This window comes from Gobio gobio (assembly GCF_949357685.1).
Source record: "Gobio gobio genome assembly, chromosome: 8".
In the NCBI taxonomy this organism is placed as follows: Eukaryota; Metazoa; Chordata; class Actinopteri; order Cypriniformes; family Gobionidae; genus Gobio; species Gobio gobio.
In genome coordinates this window covers 23648795-23665529 of record NC_137114.1, presented here as the reverse complement: position 1 = coordinate 23665529, position 16735 = coordinate 23648795, and the positions used below count along the sequence as shown (strand labels likewise).

Here is a 16735-nt window from a genome sequence, read left to right as displayed (position 1 = left end):
TTCAGGAGATTGTCTTGACCAGGACCACACCCCGAAATGCATTGAAGCAACTGCCGTGTGATTGGTTGATTAGATAATTGCATTAATGAGAAATTGAACAGGTGATCCTAATAATCCTTTAGGTGAGTGTATATTTTATTTTATTTTCAGATTTGTTTCAATTAAAGAAAACCAATTTTATTCGTTTTAGTATTACTTATAACAAAGTGTTATATATTATAAATATGTTAATATTTTGAATTAGATTTTATATTCATGTTTTCTGTTTTCACTTTAATTTAAGTTAAAGTTTTAGTCATTTTTTTAAGCTAAAGGAAAAGGAGAAATGTTGCCTAAGCAACTTGCTGAGAAAAAAAAAAAAGTTGCTTTTAATATTTTATTTTATTTCAGTTAACATTGATTTTTTATGGTTTTAGTTTTAGGTAACGATAATAACCCTGAAGAACACCAGCTTTATGTAAAAACAATAGAAGTTGTGTGCTCTCATCTCAGTATTTAACTAAATGTGTGCTGCTGGTGCAACTGATCTGTTGAATCCTGAACATGTGGTTCGGCATGTTTTTGGAGAATCAAACTTCACAAGTTGTGAGAACATTTTGTCAACATCCTAAAATGAGCTGTTTCCGCAGCCACAAGATCTAAGAGCAAGATCATTGGATTTATTTCCTCAATGGATCATATTATTTCCTCAATGGATCGTAGTGTCAGCATGAACAGAGCTTAATATCATTATACATTTTGTACATAGCCTTGTGATCAAATAATAAATGTATAAATTATAAGAACAAGCCACTTTTCCATTTGTTTAATGCAATTACACCACCCCTTCCCCCAATATAGTTTTTTTCTTGATAGACAATTCTTAAACTATAATATGTGGTCCCCAGTCCTGAATTTGTGGTTATCCCAGTAGTGAGGAACATGTGGATATTGGTATCCGTATGTCTGTTTACTGTCAGCTGACACATGCTGACCCACATATATGTTCTTCTGTGAGCATTTATGATGAAATGACCAATTACTAGGGGCTTTGATGTTTTAAGTTCAAAATGAGACACTTGATGTGGCTCATGAGTGGCTAATGAGATCCCCCTATATGCATTTGATTTACCCTAAAGCAGGGGTGTCCAAAATCCGTCCGGGGATGAATTTCATACAGCCCACAGCTTGTATTAAAATCAGTGGCATACACTGTAAAAAAAAATGCAGGTCTCCAATTGAAAATTTTCTAGTGAATGATCACATCTAAATTTTTCAGTTGGCCAAATTGAATTTCTGTGAATTGATGCAATTTAATTAACAGAAATACAATTTGGCCAACTAAAAAAATTAGATGTGACCAGTCACTAGAAAATTTTCAATTGGAGACCTGCATTTTTTTTTTATTTTAATTCATTTAATTTTTGGTCAGGCCTGGGCAAAAGTGTGCGGGTACTTTCATGTGGGGTGGTTGTCTCTGTCACTGTCTACATAAACCAAAACTGTAGCTACAACCTGTCCACATTACAAAACATGAGCAGCGGTTACAAAAAACGTTAGACACTTTATTTCCACTTTTCAAATATTTTCGTAATTTTTATTGAAAATATAAGCGTCTCCGATCTGATGAGAAAAGGAAGTACAGCGATTTCGGCAAAAGTCCGATTCGAACCGCAGGTTGAATTGCGTCAAAACTAAATGAATATATTTGTATAATAAACTGCAGGTACGCCCCTGATTAAAATATATAATATGTGGCCCCGCCACGCATAATTTACAAATCGTGCAGTTCCACAATGTCAACACAAGGTGGCAGTACTAGATTTTAGGCAAGGGAAACATTAAAGGTCCTGTTCTTCTTGATCCCATTTTTCAAACTTTAGTTAGTGTGTAATGTTGCTGTTAGAGCATAAATAATACCTGTAAAATGATAAAGCTCAAAGTTCAATGCCAAGCAGGATATTTTATTTAACAGAAGTTCCCTTTCAAAGCCTACAGCGAACGGCTGGTTTGGACTACATCCCTGTACTTCCTGCTTTAATGACGTCAGTAGAACAGTTTGTTGACTAACCTCCGCCCACAAGAATACGCAAAAAAGGGGGCGTGGTCTTGTTGCTCTCCCACGTGGAGAAGAGGAAGTGTTGCGTTTGTAGAGTGTGTTTGTCGTCGAGACGATGGCTGCATCCCAATTCGCCTACTTATACTATGTCCTAAAAGTATGTACTCTTTTTGTGAAGAAAAAGTACATACTTTTGAGTGTGTAGCAGAAGAGTATGCAAGCTTTGGGACATACTACTTCGTCATCTTTAACGGACTCTGTTGCTTAGTTATGTGTCCCGTCACCGTTTAAACTGCCCTGTCAATCATCGTCACAGTTCAAATCCCCCACTTTCAATTTAATTTCCTACCATATCGGCGAGAAATGTAGTCGCTCGTTGATCTGCCTTTCGTGGGTCTTTAATGCAGAGACTCCTCTCATGTGTTTGCAAAGTTAATGGCCAACCGTATCATTACAAAAGTTCTCAATGCTGCTGAAGGAGAAATATAATGTGGATAATATTGAATAAATATCTTTTCGTCAGGTTAAATACTGATAATTGCTCACTCAAACCACTTTATCTAATCCTCTCCACTTAACCGTCAGATTCGCATAACCGTCATGTTTGTAGTTTTTTAAACACTTTTTATCCGCGTTTGTAGTTCTAATCGAATCCTCGTCCATCTCGCAATGGATTGTGGGCAATATCAGCCGTTAGAGTGCGCATCGATCTGCACTTCAGATTCTGACCGGAAATAGTAAACCATCCGGGAAACTAAGATTTGGGACATACTAATTCTTTTTTCAAATACTATTTAGTAAGGATAGTATGCGAATTGGGACGCAGCCGATGTTATTTTCATCCCGGAGTCAAATCACCTTTGTTTGGCCTTCAGGGACGCTGTAGTTTGAGCACATGCATCTCCCCGTTATGGTAAGAGGCGTGACCTGCCTGTCCCCTGAACACACTGAAAAAAAACGCGGTCTCTGTAGTCCACCTAAGCTTCAACAAACTGCAATAAAAACAAACTAGTGCAGTCTGGACCACGAAGCACAACAAATAGAGCTCCAGCCAATAGCCAACAAGAATGATTTGTGGGGGGGGATCATTCTTGTCGGCTATTGGCTGGAGCACTGTCATTTGTGTCCTGTCTCAAGCTACTGTCAGCTCAAGCTTTTGTCAAATCTGTCATGTTTTCAAGGAACATGTAATATATATAGAAAAGGAACCGGCCCCCAGGTGTGCCCACAACATCGAATCTGGCCCCCTTTCAAAAAATTTGGACACCCCTGCCCTAGAGGGTTAGTTCACACAAAAATACTCATCCTGATGTGTTTCCAATCCTGTGAGACTTTCGTTCATCTTCGGAACAAAAATGTCGATATTTTAATGATATCTGAGATTTTCTATCCCTCCAATGACAGGTCAAGCAACTACCACTTTGACAAGAACCAATGAGGTTCATTCTTGTGTTACGCAGCACATTTGAGCTTCCTCAAGAACCAATGAGGTTCATTCTCATGTTACGTAGCACGTTTGAGCTTCAGCAAGAACCAATGAGGTTCATTCTTGTGTTACGCAGCACATTTGAGCTTCCTCAAGAACCAATGAGGTTTCATTCTCGTGTTAAGCAGCACGTTTGAGCTTCCTCAAGAACCAATGAGGTTCATTCTCGTGTTAAGCTGCACGTTTGAGCTTCCTCAAGAACCAATGAGGTTCATTCTCGTGTTACACAGCACGTTTGAGCTTCCGCAAGAACCAATGAGGTTCATTATCGTGTTACGCAGCACATTTAAGATTCCTCAAGAACCAATGAGGTTCATTCTTGTGTTACGCAGCACATTTGAGATTCCTCAAGAACCAAGTGTAATTGATTATCTTTTTCACTGTTTCCCAGGGCTAATGTGTGTGAGGAGCAGGAGATGTCTATGCTGGGAGGAAGGCAACCGTGTGTTCAGGCGTTTACCCGTATGGTGAAGGTGTGGCGGCAGGGCTGCTCTTCTCAGCGCTGGTGCATGGGCTACGAGAGGAGGTGAGACACACTCAAACAAAAACTATTTACATTATTTCCATGTTTAAACATTTCTTGGCCATTATCCCTTAAATCATTTCCTCTTAGCTAATATGACTATCCCCTCATGCTCCCCCAAACAATAATCTCTTAAGGCAGAGGCAGTGACTTTTATTTAAGAGATTTGATTTCCTACCATTTAGTAGAACCACATTTGCCAACTACCATGGCAGATGCTTTCCATTGACTTAAGTACACAGATTTTTGGTAAAGCTCTTCTGGAAATTTGTGGTTAAGTGGTTTGCACAGCAATGGTGATTCAATAGGAGTCATAATAACCGACTATTGCTCCTCTGAAAGCAGTCCTACACTCTTCACACTATCAGCCAACATACATTCTTATTAAACATAAGACCTCTATCTGACATGCTGAATACTGACCTGATGAATAATATAGCCCTGAACATTTCTTTAAATTTTAGCAATGCATGTCTCATTTGTCATCGTCAAACAATTTATTTATTATACAATATTATGTTGCATTTAATTTTTGCCTATATCAGCCTCCACACATAATGAACCTGTTAACTATATTTCTGCATCTATTTCTCTCTCTGTATGTCTGTCTCAGGACGGGGTATTATACAGTGTATAGGCAGGTGTATAGTATGGAGATGCAAACTGTCTACAGGTGCTGCCCAGGATGGATGCAGAGAGGGGAAGAGAGAGGCTGTCTTCATAGTGAGTATCATAACACTGTATGTGTGTGTGTGTGTTATGGATAGAGAGTATTTGAACAGTGTGTGTTGTCTACAGGAGTGTGTTCTTCTGGTATCTGCTTTAACGGTGGGAAGTGCTCTGAGACCAGTGATCAGCTATGTCAGTGTCCTGAAGGGTTTGAGGGAACGCGCTGCCAATACGGTGAGTCTTTCGTGCCGTTTGAAGGGGTTGAAGTTTCAGTGTGTAACCCCTCCTGTTTGAACCGCCGCTCCAAGCGGGACTCGAACCCGGGTCCGCCGGCATGAGAGTCAGACACTCTAACAATGAGGCTAAAGGCTGCAACCTCTAGTGTCAGTCGCTAGAGCGTCTCTTGAGATCAGGGGAGTGAGGTTTACTCACACAGCAACTACTAGCTGGCCTCCTTTACAAGTGAATGAATGTTCAGTGGCTTATTTATCTTTTGAATGTTCAAGAATGGGTTCTGTGGTCATATTTTCATTGATCTGTTTTAAGTCTGCTGCATGGGTCAGGCATTTGTATATTGTATATTTCTAAAGCAAGGTTAATCGGTGTCTTTGAAGCTTGTTTCCCTGGAATTTCTCCTCCCAAATTGTCCGTCCACCACCTGTGAGTGCACTAAAGTGAGTTTTCCCAGGCAAACGTCACTTTGGTTTGTTAGATTTTCACTTGTCCCTGCCCCTCCCGGTTTGTTTTGACAGCACATGTGAGGTTTTCACACTGTGAGGTGTCAAATGAGAGTGTATGTGTTCTGGTAAACATGGTTTTCCAGATCCGGTTATCTGGTTTAACAGCAAAGAGTTTGACTTCAATTGAAATCAGCAGAGTAAATATGCCTTTGAGCATTGAAGCAGCCTCACACACAGTAGTACGTGAATGAGATTTCGTGTTTGTGTCTTAACAGGAAACCTCTAAGTTTAGTCAGAGATTTTTGTGTGTGTGATCTGGCCAAAGCAGCTTTCCTCCTGCGGTTTTGTGTTGAGATGGGGGTTTGTGCTCCTAAAATGCTTTCTCAGAGTTTCTAAAATTAAAATTTTCTTCTGCATGTCCGTAACGCAGAAGGCTGATGGCTAAACAGTACGGCAGTGAAATGACCGTGATGAAAAATGTCTTTTCCATGTTGGACTGGTAAACCCATTAAGCTCATTTCCATTAACTTGGAGACTGTGTATTTGTGCATGTGGAAGAATGTTTTTACAGTGCTCTCTTTCAATAGACTCTGCCACTGTAGCCCAGGACACGCTGTAGCTCAGCTGGCCTTTCCTGTTGGACTGATTTGCTGTGTTTTAAGGCCACTGGTGGTCACCCCACATTTCTGAGAGAGAGAAAGCAGGGAATACTATTCATAGAATAAGAAAGATAAAGGAATAGTGCATGCTATTCTAAACCTGTAGGACTTACTGTCTTCCGTGGAACAAAAAATGTGATGTTCGATAGAATGTTCAAGCTGTTCTTTTCCATATAATAAAAGTGATCAGGTGCTGTCAAACTCCAAAAAAAGGAAAAAAGGAAAAGTCACCACAAAAGTATCATAAAATGTGGATATAGTCTACTGTTATCGTACTTTTATAGTGTTCTTTTATCAATTTTGAAGCTTGACAGTTGATAGTTTTATGTGAACATTATTCAAAATAAATCATTTTGTGTTTCACATGAGAAAAAGTGTCATGAGCTTATGACAATGACTAACTATGTTTTCATATTTGTTTTTGTTTTTTTAATGTATGAACATTACATATAAACACACAATTGTGCCTTAGAGGTATTTTTTATTTAGTTGTTAGAGGACATTTTAATTGCTCTAAAATAGTTCATGAAATGAATGGAGACTAAATAGATATTTTATCAACTAGTATTAATTGATTTAAGTCTCAACATTGTTTCAGATTGTTCTCCTAAAATTGCTTAGAAGAAATGAAACTAGACACGAGACAATTGTTGACAAACAGTATAAAGCTAAAAAATGAAATCTCAGATCATTTGGTCTTGAAATCTTTGAGGAAGGCTGCAAAAGTCTTTATTTACTCTCCATTTAAACATTTAAAATATATTTCCCTTTTATTCATCATTGTGCTGTTCTACTAAACAACAGTGTCTTTGAAGAGACTCGTGGGAAACAAGCTCTTCACTGTCCAGTACTGCAACTTCCCTGTTTACAGGTTTACAATATGTGCTGAGCGGACAGTGTTTAAAGATGTGTCTGTGTGTACTGAGTGCGTTTGATACAGTTTGCCTGAGGGTTTCCTTTCCTCCATCTTGTTTGCTCTACACTTGAGTTAAGAGCTACAACCCCATTGAGAGGGTCCTGACTCTACATACCTCCCTGGAAAAATGCAGAGTATTGAGGAGTTCAATAGTTACTGATCCACAAACAACTTGTTTATGCACTCCTTTAAACTGGGTCACATATCTTACATTCTTTGCATGGACACACAGAGTCATATATTATATTCTTCTAGTCCAGTTGACCTCTTTATAATTTCAGTACAGACCCAGACTGTATTGAATGCAAAAAGGCATTTGAATGTAATTTAAAGGGATAGTGAAAAGGGATAGATCTTCTCACCTTCATGAATACCAAACCTGTATTGTGGAACACAAAAGATGATGTTGTTATTTTGGACCCTATTGACTTTCATTGTATGGACAAAAAAGTTTTTCTTTAAAATATCTTCTTTTGTTTTCCACAGAAGATATAAAGTCATACAGGTTGTGAATGATTCGATGATGAGTAAATAAAAAATAAATAATAGAATTTGTTTTTTTTGGATGAACTGTCCCTTAATCATTCATAATGTTACACAATTTTGATTGTTAATGTATATGTATACTGTATATCATAGCCAACATAGATGCATTTAATATACTTGTTTTCAGAGCCTTGGAGGACAACATTAGGATAGCATTGTGAAATAACATTTAAAATAGTCAAGTCACCATTATTTATATAGCGCTTTACAGTGATAACATGAAAATAATACAACAAAGATTGTTTCAGCTGTACAGCAGATCTAGAAGAAAATAGTGTCGGAGTCCAGATCAAGTTAATTTCTGTTTATTTAGTGTCCCCAACTAAGCAAGCCAAATAATTGCTAGCTGCAGTACTACTGTCACATAACTGCTCTGAAACACACAGGTCGAGGATCCAAATGTAGTCGTTTATTATAGGGTAATCCAGAATCATAAATGCTTATAACTATGGGTAATAATGCTAATAAGCACAGGGTCAAACACACAGGTAAGCAATCCAAATAGGCAACAGGCAGACTGGATAATCTGTATACCCAGGCAAAAAGAGTCACAACCATTAACACGGGAAGTTAGAATAGTGCTCAGAATTGCAGAATTACAACAACAAACAAGACTGAGCATAGAATGCCTAAAAACGCAGGACTTATAAAGGCAGAGTTAACAAGGTAATGACACACGGGTGGAAGTGATTAAACAAAAATGGGTCCAGGCAATGGCTTATTGGAATTTAAGTTTATGATGGAAAAGCAAGGTAGACAGGAGGAGTGCCCTCTGGTGGCAATTATGGGCACTCAAGCTGGTGGATGTAACAACTACTTACGATTTTTGGCTGGCTGTCTTAGCCATAGATATCCATAATAAAGGCTAGATGTCTCGTCCGCACTGCTGGCCAATGGAGGTTGACGTCCGCACCTGGCGGCCATCTTGTCACAGGCAGCTCGCTCACTCGTAACATTGTTTTCATGGGTGCTTGCACTTTTTAAATAACCATAACTTGCTCAATTTTCTACCAATTTTCAAACTGTTTGGTTTGTTATAAACGTCAGAGATGTAGTTATGACACTGCATACTTATGAAAAATTATTCATAATTTGTTCAAGCATCCATAATTATAGCCACGTTAATAAGCTTTGTAAGAAACCAAACCATTTGTAAACCCGTCAAGATTTCAGTGAGATAAGAGTATTTGTGTTCATGGAGATCACTCGCCTTACATCAGGTACCACAGAGCCCTGCCTGTGACAAGATGGCCGCCGGTGATGACGTTAGAGACTCCGCCGTAAGACATCTAGCCTTTATTATGGATATCTATGGTCCTAGCAACCAGTCAGAACATCTTCTATGGTTCCATTAAGAACCTTAAATATCCCTGAAACTTTGCCATTGCACAAACGTTTCTTTATAGTGGAAAAGAGTTCTTTAGTTTAGATCATTTCACAAGTTCACACTTACATCAAATTAAATAGAGTAAAGATTATGCGTATTTTGCGGGCTGTCCGGGGGAGGGCTCCGGGCTCTGAATTTTTGGCCTGATCCCAGAGTATCCCCCCGTGATAGAGATAGTCTAGAACTAGACTGCATTGTATTATGGATTGTGTTGACATTTAATAAGTGTTTATTGAATCAAAGTGAGGAGATTGGGGTGGTGGAGGGATGCTAAAAAGCTGTCAACGAAAAGGAGGTAAATCTGCAGTATATATACACCTCTTATCGTTGATTAAATTGATTAGCTTAATGCTCTCCTCTCCTATCACTAAAATCATTCTTTTATGATTTGAAAGGTTATTTGGTGAACCCAAAACGGTTATTCTTATGGCATTGTAGCATCGTGGCACAGACTTCTGCATAAGCAAGCACCAAAAATGTAAGGATCTTGTTGGCCGATATTGTTTTTCCCCGTATGCATGGCCTTGATTTTGTCAGTAGAAAATAAAATTCATTTCAGAGCCAGAGAAAGTTTTAATTACATTTTTTTTCCTCAGAATAACATGTCCTGATCAATCATGCACAATGAGACCCTGAACAGTTATTAAGGAAGAGTCAATAGTTTTTCCAGTTTTCCACTTTCTCACTGCTCTATTCTGTGTCTTTGTCCTTCAGTTCACTCACCTTCTCTGAACTAAAGCATGACATGTTCTGATTCAGCACAAATATATCTATTAGTGCAACCTTTGACTAAGCGGTCTGTAAATTATGATTGAGGTCCTCAAGGTTACATGATGTTCGAAAGATTGCTTATCCAGGATGGATGTGCTGGTTTGGTGAGAAACTCACATTTGAACAAGAACTTTACTGCTGCTGGAAGCTCTGGCAGACACGGGCTGTTAAAACTGAGATTTGATCTGTGGAGTTGAAGGATTATTGCACGGCAAACTCTGGCAATGAAATCAGAGTCTTTGAGAGTGAGGAGTGAGTTTCCTGGTCAATAGTTTACATCTTGTTGTTGAGATAGGCTTGAGGAAGCAGTGAGTCTGGCACATTTAAATAATTATTCAAGTGAGAACTTCTGAAGAAAATTAATTTAACGTCTCCACTCAGCAGGTGATCTCAGTTAAGAGACAGAGAAACCAAATCCTGCTGTGGAGAAACGTGAACCGGTTGTGTGTGTGTGTGCTGGAATGTTCTGTTGCTTTTGACATGAAACCTCTAGACCCCTAAAGTTCTGTCCTTACAGGTTATTGAAGGAAAATTTGTATTGCTTATTAATGATTCATGAAACTTAATGTAGACTAAGTTCACACTTGTAGTTTGGTTTGCTTGGTTCGCTTGGTCCGGACCAAAAAAAAAAAAGTAGTCCTGGTCCGCTTAGCGTTCACAGTGGCATTTTAACACCGAACCTAAAGGCACGGATATGTTCACAACCTGATTGGCCGGCCCTTATTACTTATATTTCTTGAAGGAACTTACCGAACATCCAAAACAATGCTGCCTGCTTGGCTGAGAGTTTGTGAAGAGCTTATAAAATGTGTAAAGGAGTCAAAACAGCGAAGAGATGCGGTTCTGATGTTTACTGAACTATGATAGGTATGTTTGGGCATTTTGTCCTTTTTAGGGTCGCTTCTTTACATCATATCCCGATTCTGGTTAGTTTACATGTCTTTGGTCCATGTTGTGCTCATATTTAATTCGAACGGCACCAGAGTTTGGAAGTGGACACTGGACTGAGACACATTTTCAGTGGTCTTGGCCCCCTTGTTTGGTGGGCACCAGGGTTCAGATGGTAGCGTTCACACATATTAATATGAACCGCACTAACAGAGCAATCGCACCAGGGTTCATTTTAATCGAACCAAACATGCCAAGTGTGAACACACCCTAAATGGAACTTTGTCTCAGATGTTTCTTCTAAAAGTCCATATGGGAGAAATAAATAGACAAAATAGAGACACAAATTATTGACATAAAAAAAGAGTAGAGCAGAGCACTATAAAATTAATCTTGATAGCATAGTGCAGATAATATGTTGGAAGAACATTTTTTACATTTAAATTGACTTTTGATTGCAGACTTTGGTATCTTGGCTAATATGAGAACAGTTGAGACATAATTCTGAAACTCTAGATGAGACAAAATGTTGATTTAATAGTGTGATGATATGGCCTTTAATAGTATTGCTCTTTCGGAGAAACAGTTTTAATATTTAAAGAGATCTTGATATATATTTATATAACATAATATAATTCATTGAATTTATAATTTCACATTAAATTGATCAAGAGAAAGTAACAACTATTTTATTTTGTAATAATATTACACAATATTACTGTTTTTACTGTATATCTGATCAAATAAAGTCTTGGTGAGCATAAAAGACTTAAAAAACCTCTTACTGACCATATTTTGTCTAGGGCCCAGGCAGCTTGTTAGGTCTTGAAACACAGCCATGGCTATATAGTTTGTGAATCTTCATATTTGATTACCAAAATGGTTGTGATTTGTTTTCTCTTCATAATTTGTTTTTTTCTTGGAGTCAGTAAAGCACCTGTAACTTAATATTGATAGAATATTGAAACATCCTGTTGGTAGCTGTATACAGATCATCTGTTAATTGCGGAAACGTGTAATTAATGTGCAAATGCTTGCCAGATGTTTCAAAGTCCCTTGCTGTTTGAAAAGAAGTCATGCTTGAATGTGAGGCCTGGTTTGGATATGTGTGTTTATGTAGGATAATACAGGGCCAAATGCAATGATCTGTGTGATCACTATACAACAGAAGACACGTGCCTCTACAGGCTGAGAAGGGCAGACATAGTGGCTGTACAGTTACAGTATACACAAAACTATCTTTTTCTCTGACAGGACACACAGTTCGCTTAAACATTTTGTAACTGCTCTGTCTAAACCATTAAAGAGGATCTCCCAATGAAAGGACAGGGGATATTCATGAGAAACTGCTTTTCCTCGAAGCATTCATTACCATGAGAGATAACCAAATGACTTTACCATGCATTCAGAAAAAATAGCAAAAAGGAATGAGAGAGTATGAAAATACACAGTCTTTATTGTGTTATGTTTCCTTTGGGATTCATTAGTGTATTTTAAAAGCAGTAAGAGTTTATACCTTAAATTAAAAGGTCTAACTGTGACAATAATCCTCTTATTCACTTCTGAGGGGAAAATACACTATGTAGGGACCTTGTGAGGTCTTGTCAGCTGTCGTCTGCAGAACGTATCAGGCGTGTTGTTCCATGGCCAAACTGAGATCCCAGAAAAGATAGCTATGGTTATTAGATTTCCGTTCACCTCTGATCGCTCTGGTCCAGAAATTATGGCCATCAGTTAATATGTAATACTTCTCAAATGGAAGTAAGAAAGTGATATGTTTTATATAGCTGAATGAATTAATGGATTGTCAAAAATCTCATACATTGAAGGACTCATGAGAGGAGTTTTGGGAGCTGGGCCATTCTGACTTGAGCCAATAACCAACCAGAACACCCCAGCAAATAATACTGTAGCAGCATGCTGGCAAACACACAGAATACCATTGCAGTATGGTGGCAAGTTTTGCACAAGCAATCTCCAGTGACAATTTCAATATATATTTAGTATATACAGTTTGAAAATGACCATTTGGATGATCCAGAGGAGTCATGGGAGAAAGTCATGTGGTCAGATGAGACCAAAATAGAACTTTTTGGTCATAATTCCACTAAACGTGTTTGGAGGAAGAAGAATGATGAGTACCATCCCAAGAACACCATCCCTACTGTGAAGTATGGGGGTGGTAGCATCATGCTTTGGGGGTGTTTTTCTGCACATGGGACAGGGCGACTGCACTGTATTAAGGAGAGGATGACCGGGGCCGTGTATTGCGAGATTTTGGGGAACAACCTCCTTCCCTCAGTTAGAGCATTGAAGATGGGTCGAGGCTGGGTCTTCCAACATGACAATGACCCGAAGCACACAGCCAGGATAAGTGGCTCTGTAAGAAGCATATCAAGGTTCTGGCGTGGCCTAGCCAGTCTCCAGACCTAAACCCAATAGAGAATCTTTGGAGGGAGCTCAAACTCAGTGTTTCTCAGCGACAGGCCAGAAACCTGACTGATCTAGAGAAGATCTGTGTGGAGGAGTGGGCCAAAATCCCTCCTGCAGTGTGTGCAAACCTGGTGAAAAACTACAGGAAACATTTGGCCTCTGTAATTGCAAACAGAGGCTACTGTACCAAATATTAACATTGATTTTCTCAGGTGTTCAAATACTTATTTGCAGCTGTATCATACAAATAAATAGTTAAAAAATCATACATTGTGATTTCTGGATTTTTTTTTTTAAGATTATGTCTCTCACAGTGGACATGCACCTACGATGACAATTTCAGACCCCTCCATGATTTCTAAGTGGGAGAACTTGCAAAATAGCAGGGTGTTCAAATACTTATTTTCCTCACTGTATATCCATCCATCCATCCATCCATCTTCTTCCGCTTATCCGGGGCCGGGTCGCGGGGGCAGCAATCTAAGCAGGGATGCCCAGACTTCCCTCTCCCTAGACACTTCCTCTAGCTCTTCCGGGGGGACACCGCGGCGTTCCAAGGCCAGCCGGGAGACATAGTCCCTCCAGCGTGTCCTTGGTCTTCCCCGGGGCCTCCTCCCGGTTGGACATGCCCGAAACACCTTCCCGGGAAGGCGTTCAGGAGGCATCCGGAACAGATGCCCGAGCCACCTCAGCTGTCCCCTCTCGATGTGGAGGAGCAGCGGCTCTACTCCGAGTTCCTCCCGAGTGACTGAGCTTCTCACCCTATCTCTAAGGGAGCGCCCAGCCACCCTGCGGAGAAAACTCATTTCGGCCGCCTGTATCCGGGATCTTGTCCTTTCGGTCATGACCCAAAGCTCATGACCATAGGTGAGAGTAGGAACGTAGATTGACCGGTAAATCGAGAGCTTCGCCTTACGGCCTAGCTCTTTCTTCACCACGACAGACCGGTACATCGACCGCATTACTGCAGAAGCTGCACCGATCCGTCTGTCAATCTCCCGTTCCATCCTCCCCTCACTCGTGAACAAGACCCCTAGATACTTGAACTCCTCCACTTGGGGCAGGAACTCTCCACCAACCTGAAGTGGGCAAGCCACCCTTTTCCGACTGAGGACCATGGCCTCGGATTTGGAGGTGCTGATTCCCATCCCAGCCGCTTCACACTCGGCTGCAAACCGTCCCAGTGCATGCTGGAGGTCCTGGTTAGAAGGGGCCAACACGACAACGTCATCCGCAAAGAGCAGAGACGAAACCGTGTGGTCCCCAAACCTGACACCCTCCGGCCCTTGGCTGCGCCTAGAAATTCTGTCCATAAAAATTATGAACAGAACCGGCGACAAAGGGCAGCCCTGCCGGAGTCCAACATGCACCGGTATATACCAATATGCACATATATTAAAATTTTATAAATAGGTACATCAAATATTTTGTAAATGTGTGTGCACTGTGCGGCCGTGAATGTGTGTGCACTGTGCGGCCGTGAATGAATGCCGTGCTCATTTTACTTTCGGTTTAGAATTAGCGTCAATTCGGGGGCGGGTTGCTTGAATTGTGAGTTCATTAGCCTATTATTATTATTAATGAAAAACATAACAACAACACAGTACAATGACAAACTCACTTAAGGAGGTGCTTTAACATTTAGCTTTGAAACCAAATCTTCCGCGATCATCTTGTCTGTCCGCTCTTTGCTCTCGTGATGAAATCTAACTCCTGCTGCTGGTCTGTGCGGTGAATCTCGTTTGGCTCACACTGTATTGATCCGACACTTTCCGTTTTTAATTGTCTTGTCTGTTCTCTAACTGAACTAAATGATTTTATTACTATAAAAATCAAAACGACGGTGCCGCTGTGGGCAAGTGATGTTACCAGTGTTTCGCCTGAACACCGGCAACACTGACTATCACAGCAAGCCTACTGCAAAAGATGCGATACACGAGCGCAATGGTAAAAGATGTCTGTCTAGCGCATATTTAAATAAAAAAAGCTCAGTGGAATGCAATACCGCTTTCTGTGTGAACGACCCTGTGGCATACAATATACAGAATATATTCAAAAACCTCTTTAAAAGATATAAATGTTGACAGAATGTTAAGATATATTAAACAACTAAAACCAAATTGTTTCAATAACCTTTTAAAATAGTCTTTCCATTTGCTTTTCATTTCCTGTTGTTTATTCTTGTTTTATTCCTATATGTTTTTCATCGTTCTATTCCCTGTTCCTGTTTCAGTCAGAGCCAGAGCAAGATTAATGACAGAGGTCTGGATACAAAACAGATCTAGAGGTAGAAAGATTTAAAACGACAAAGAGAACGATCACCAGGTGTGAAACGTGGAAAACAGGGGCCTAAACAAGCTAAACAGATGTGGAAGTGGATGTTTATTCTCTGATGTATTTGTGTGTGTACTTCAGCATGCATGTCAGTCCTTATCAAGACACTGCAAATGCATTCTTAGTTTTGTGAAAACACTTAAAGGCATAGTTCACCCAAAAAAGAAAATTCTGGCATCATTTACTCAGCCTCATGATGCTGTAAACCTGTATAAGTGAGTCGACGGCACCACAGTTAGAACGCTTAACTTCTCAGTACATCTGTAAATCTGTCCTTGTCTTTCCACAGGAAAGATGTTGTCAGCACTCTGTTTTATTATGGCATGTTTGCTCAAGGTCAGTGCCGTGTCGTAGAGTCAAAGGTTGTTAGGGAGACATGATCAGAAAGAAGAAAACACATGGAGATGGGTGAAACATTATGTGCAAAGTTGTGAAGATTTATCTTAACCAATAAAGATTCTTAATTAAATATGATAAAATCTGGCTTTGAGCAACCAAGACGATTGATTCATAAATTATATATATATATATATATATATATATATATATATATATATATATATATATATATATATATATATATATATATATATATATATATATATATATATATATATATATATATATATATATATATATTATTTATTAATCTATGTAGTCTACACCAATTATAATTAGCTTTATATTAAAATGTTTTAAAATATTTTACAAAAGTTTATGTTCTTATTTCATATCATTAATGATACAGATTTTTATAAAATTAGATAGTTGATGTGCAAATTTTAGTCTGATGTGGACTGTGGAGTTCATCTGGTGATGCTGTGTTGCCTTTGAAACCAAGTGTGGGTGTGGCCTGAACCTTTGCTATGGCGACCCATCCTTGGTTTCTGAGGCTTTACAGAAAAACACACTAATCAAATAATCGTATTGATTGTTATCTGTTTATGTGTGTGTGATGACATTTTTTCACAATTATGTTAAAATGACTGCACAATGTCCTGAGACATGAGACAGGAAACATTTTTACAGAAAGTCTTCCACAGATCTAAACAGCATGCTGGAGAGAGGAAACTATTCAAAACATAAAGAGGAATTAGATGGATTAAGAAAGATAGATTTTCCGGATGGATTTTAAAATAAAATATTAGGAGGAGATGGACAACAAATAACAAGAGATGTATTTAATTATTTTTAAAAATGGGTGAATTTTAAATCAAAATTATCTAAAATACTTGATAGATGGGAAACAAATGACCACAACTCAATTTAATGGGGCTATGAATTTGATTTGTTTTTGTTGTTATTCTTTGTCATTTTTCTTATTAGCATATTAATGATTTAATGTTTCCAAAACACAGTATAAAGATTGTTATAGTCTGTATGGATGCTCAGGGTTTTTCTTTCT

At 39.0% G+C, this 16735-nt stretch overlaps 1 protein-coding gene across 1 annotated transcript in view; it reads left to right on the top strand.

Moving 5' to 3' along the window:
• Positions 1-16735, top strand: part of egfem1 (EGF-like and EMI domain containing 1) — a gene marked incomplete at its 5' end in the record, with an annotated part of 64180 nt that overhangs the window by 2788 nt on the left and 44657 nt on the right. The window contains 3 exons of the mRNA XM_079823816.1: positions 3916-4050; positions 4661-4770; positions 4846-4950. Of these exons, the coding sequence (XP_079679942.1) occupies positions 3916-4050; positions 4661-4770; positions 4846-4950 (350 nt within the window). The remainder of the gene's footprint in view (positions 1-3915; positions 4051-4660; positions 4771-4845; positions 4951-16735) is intronic.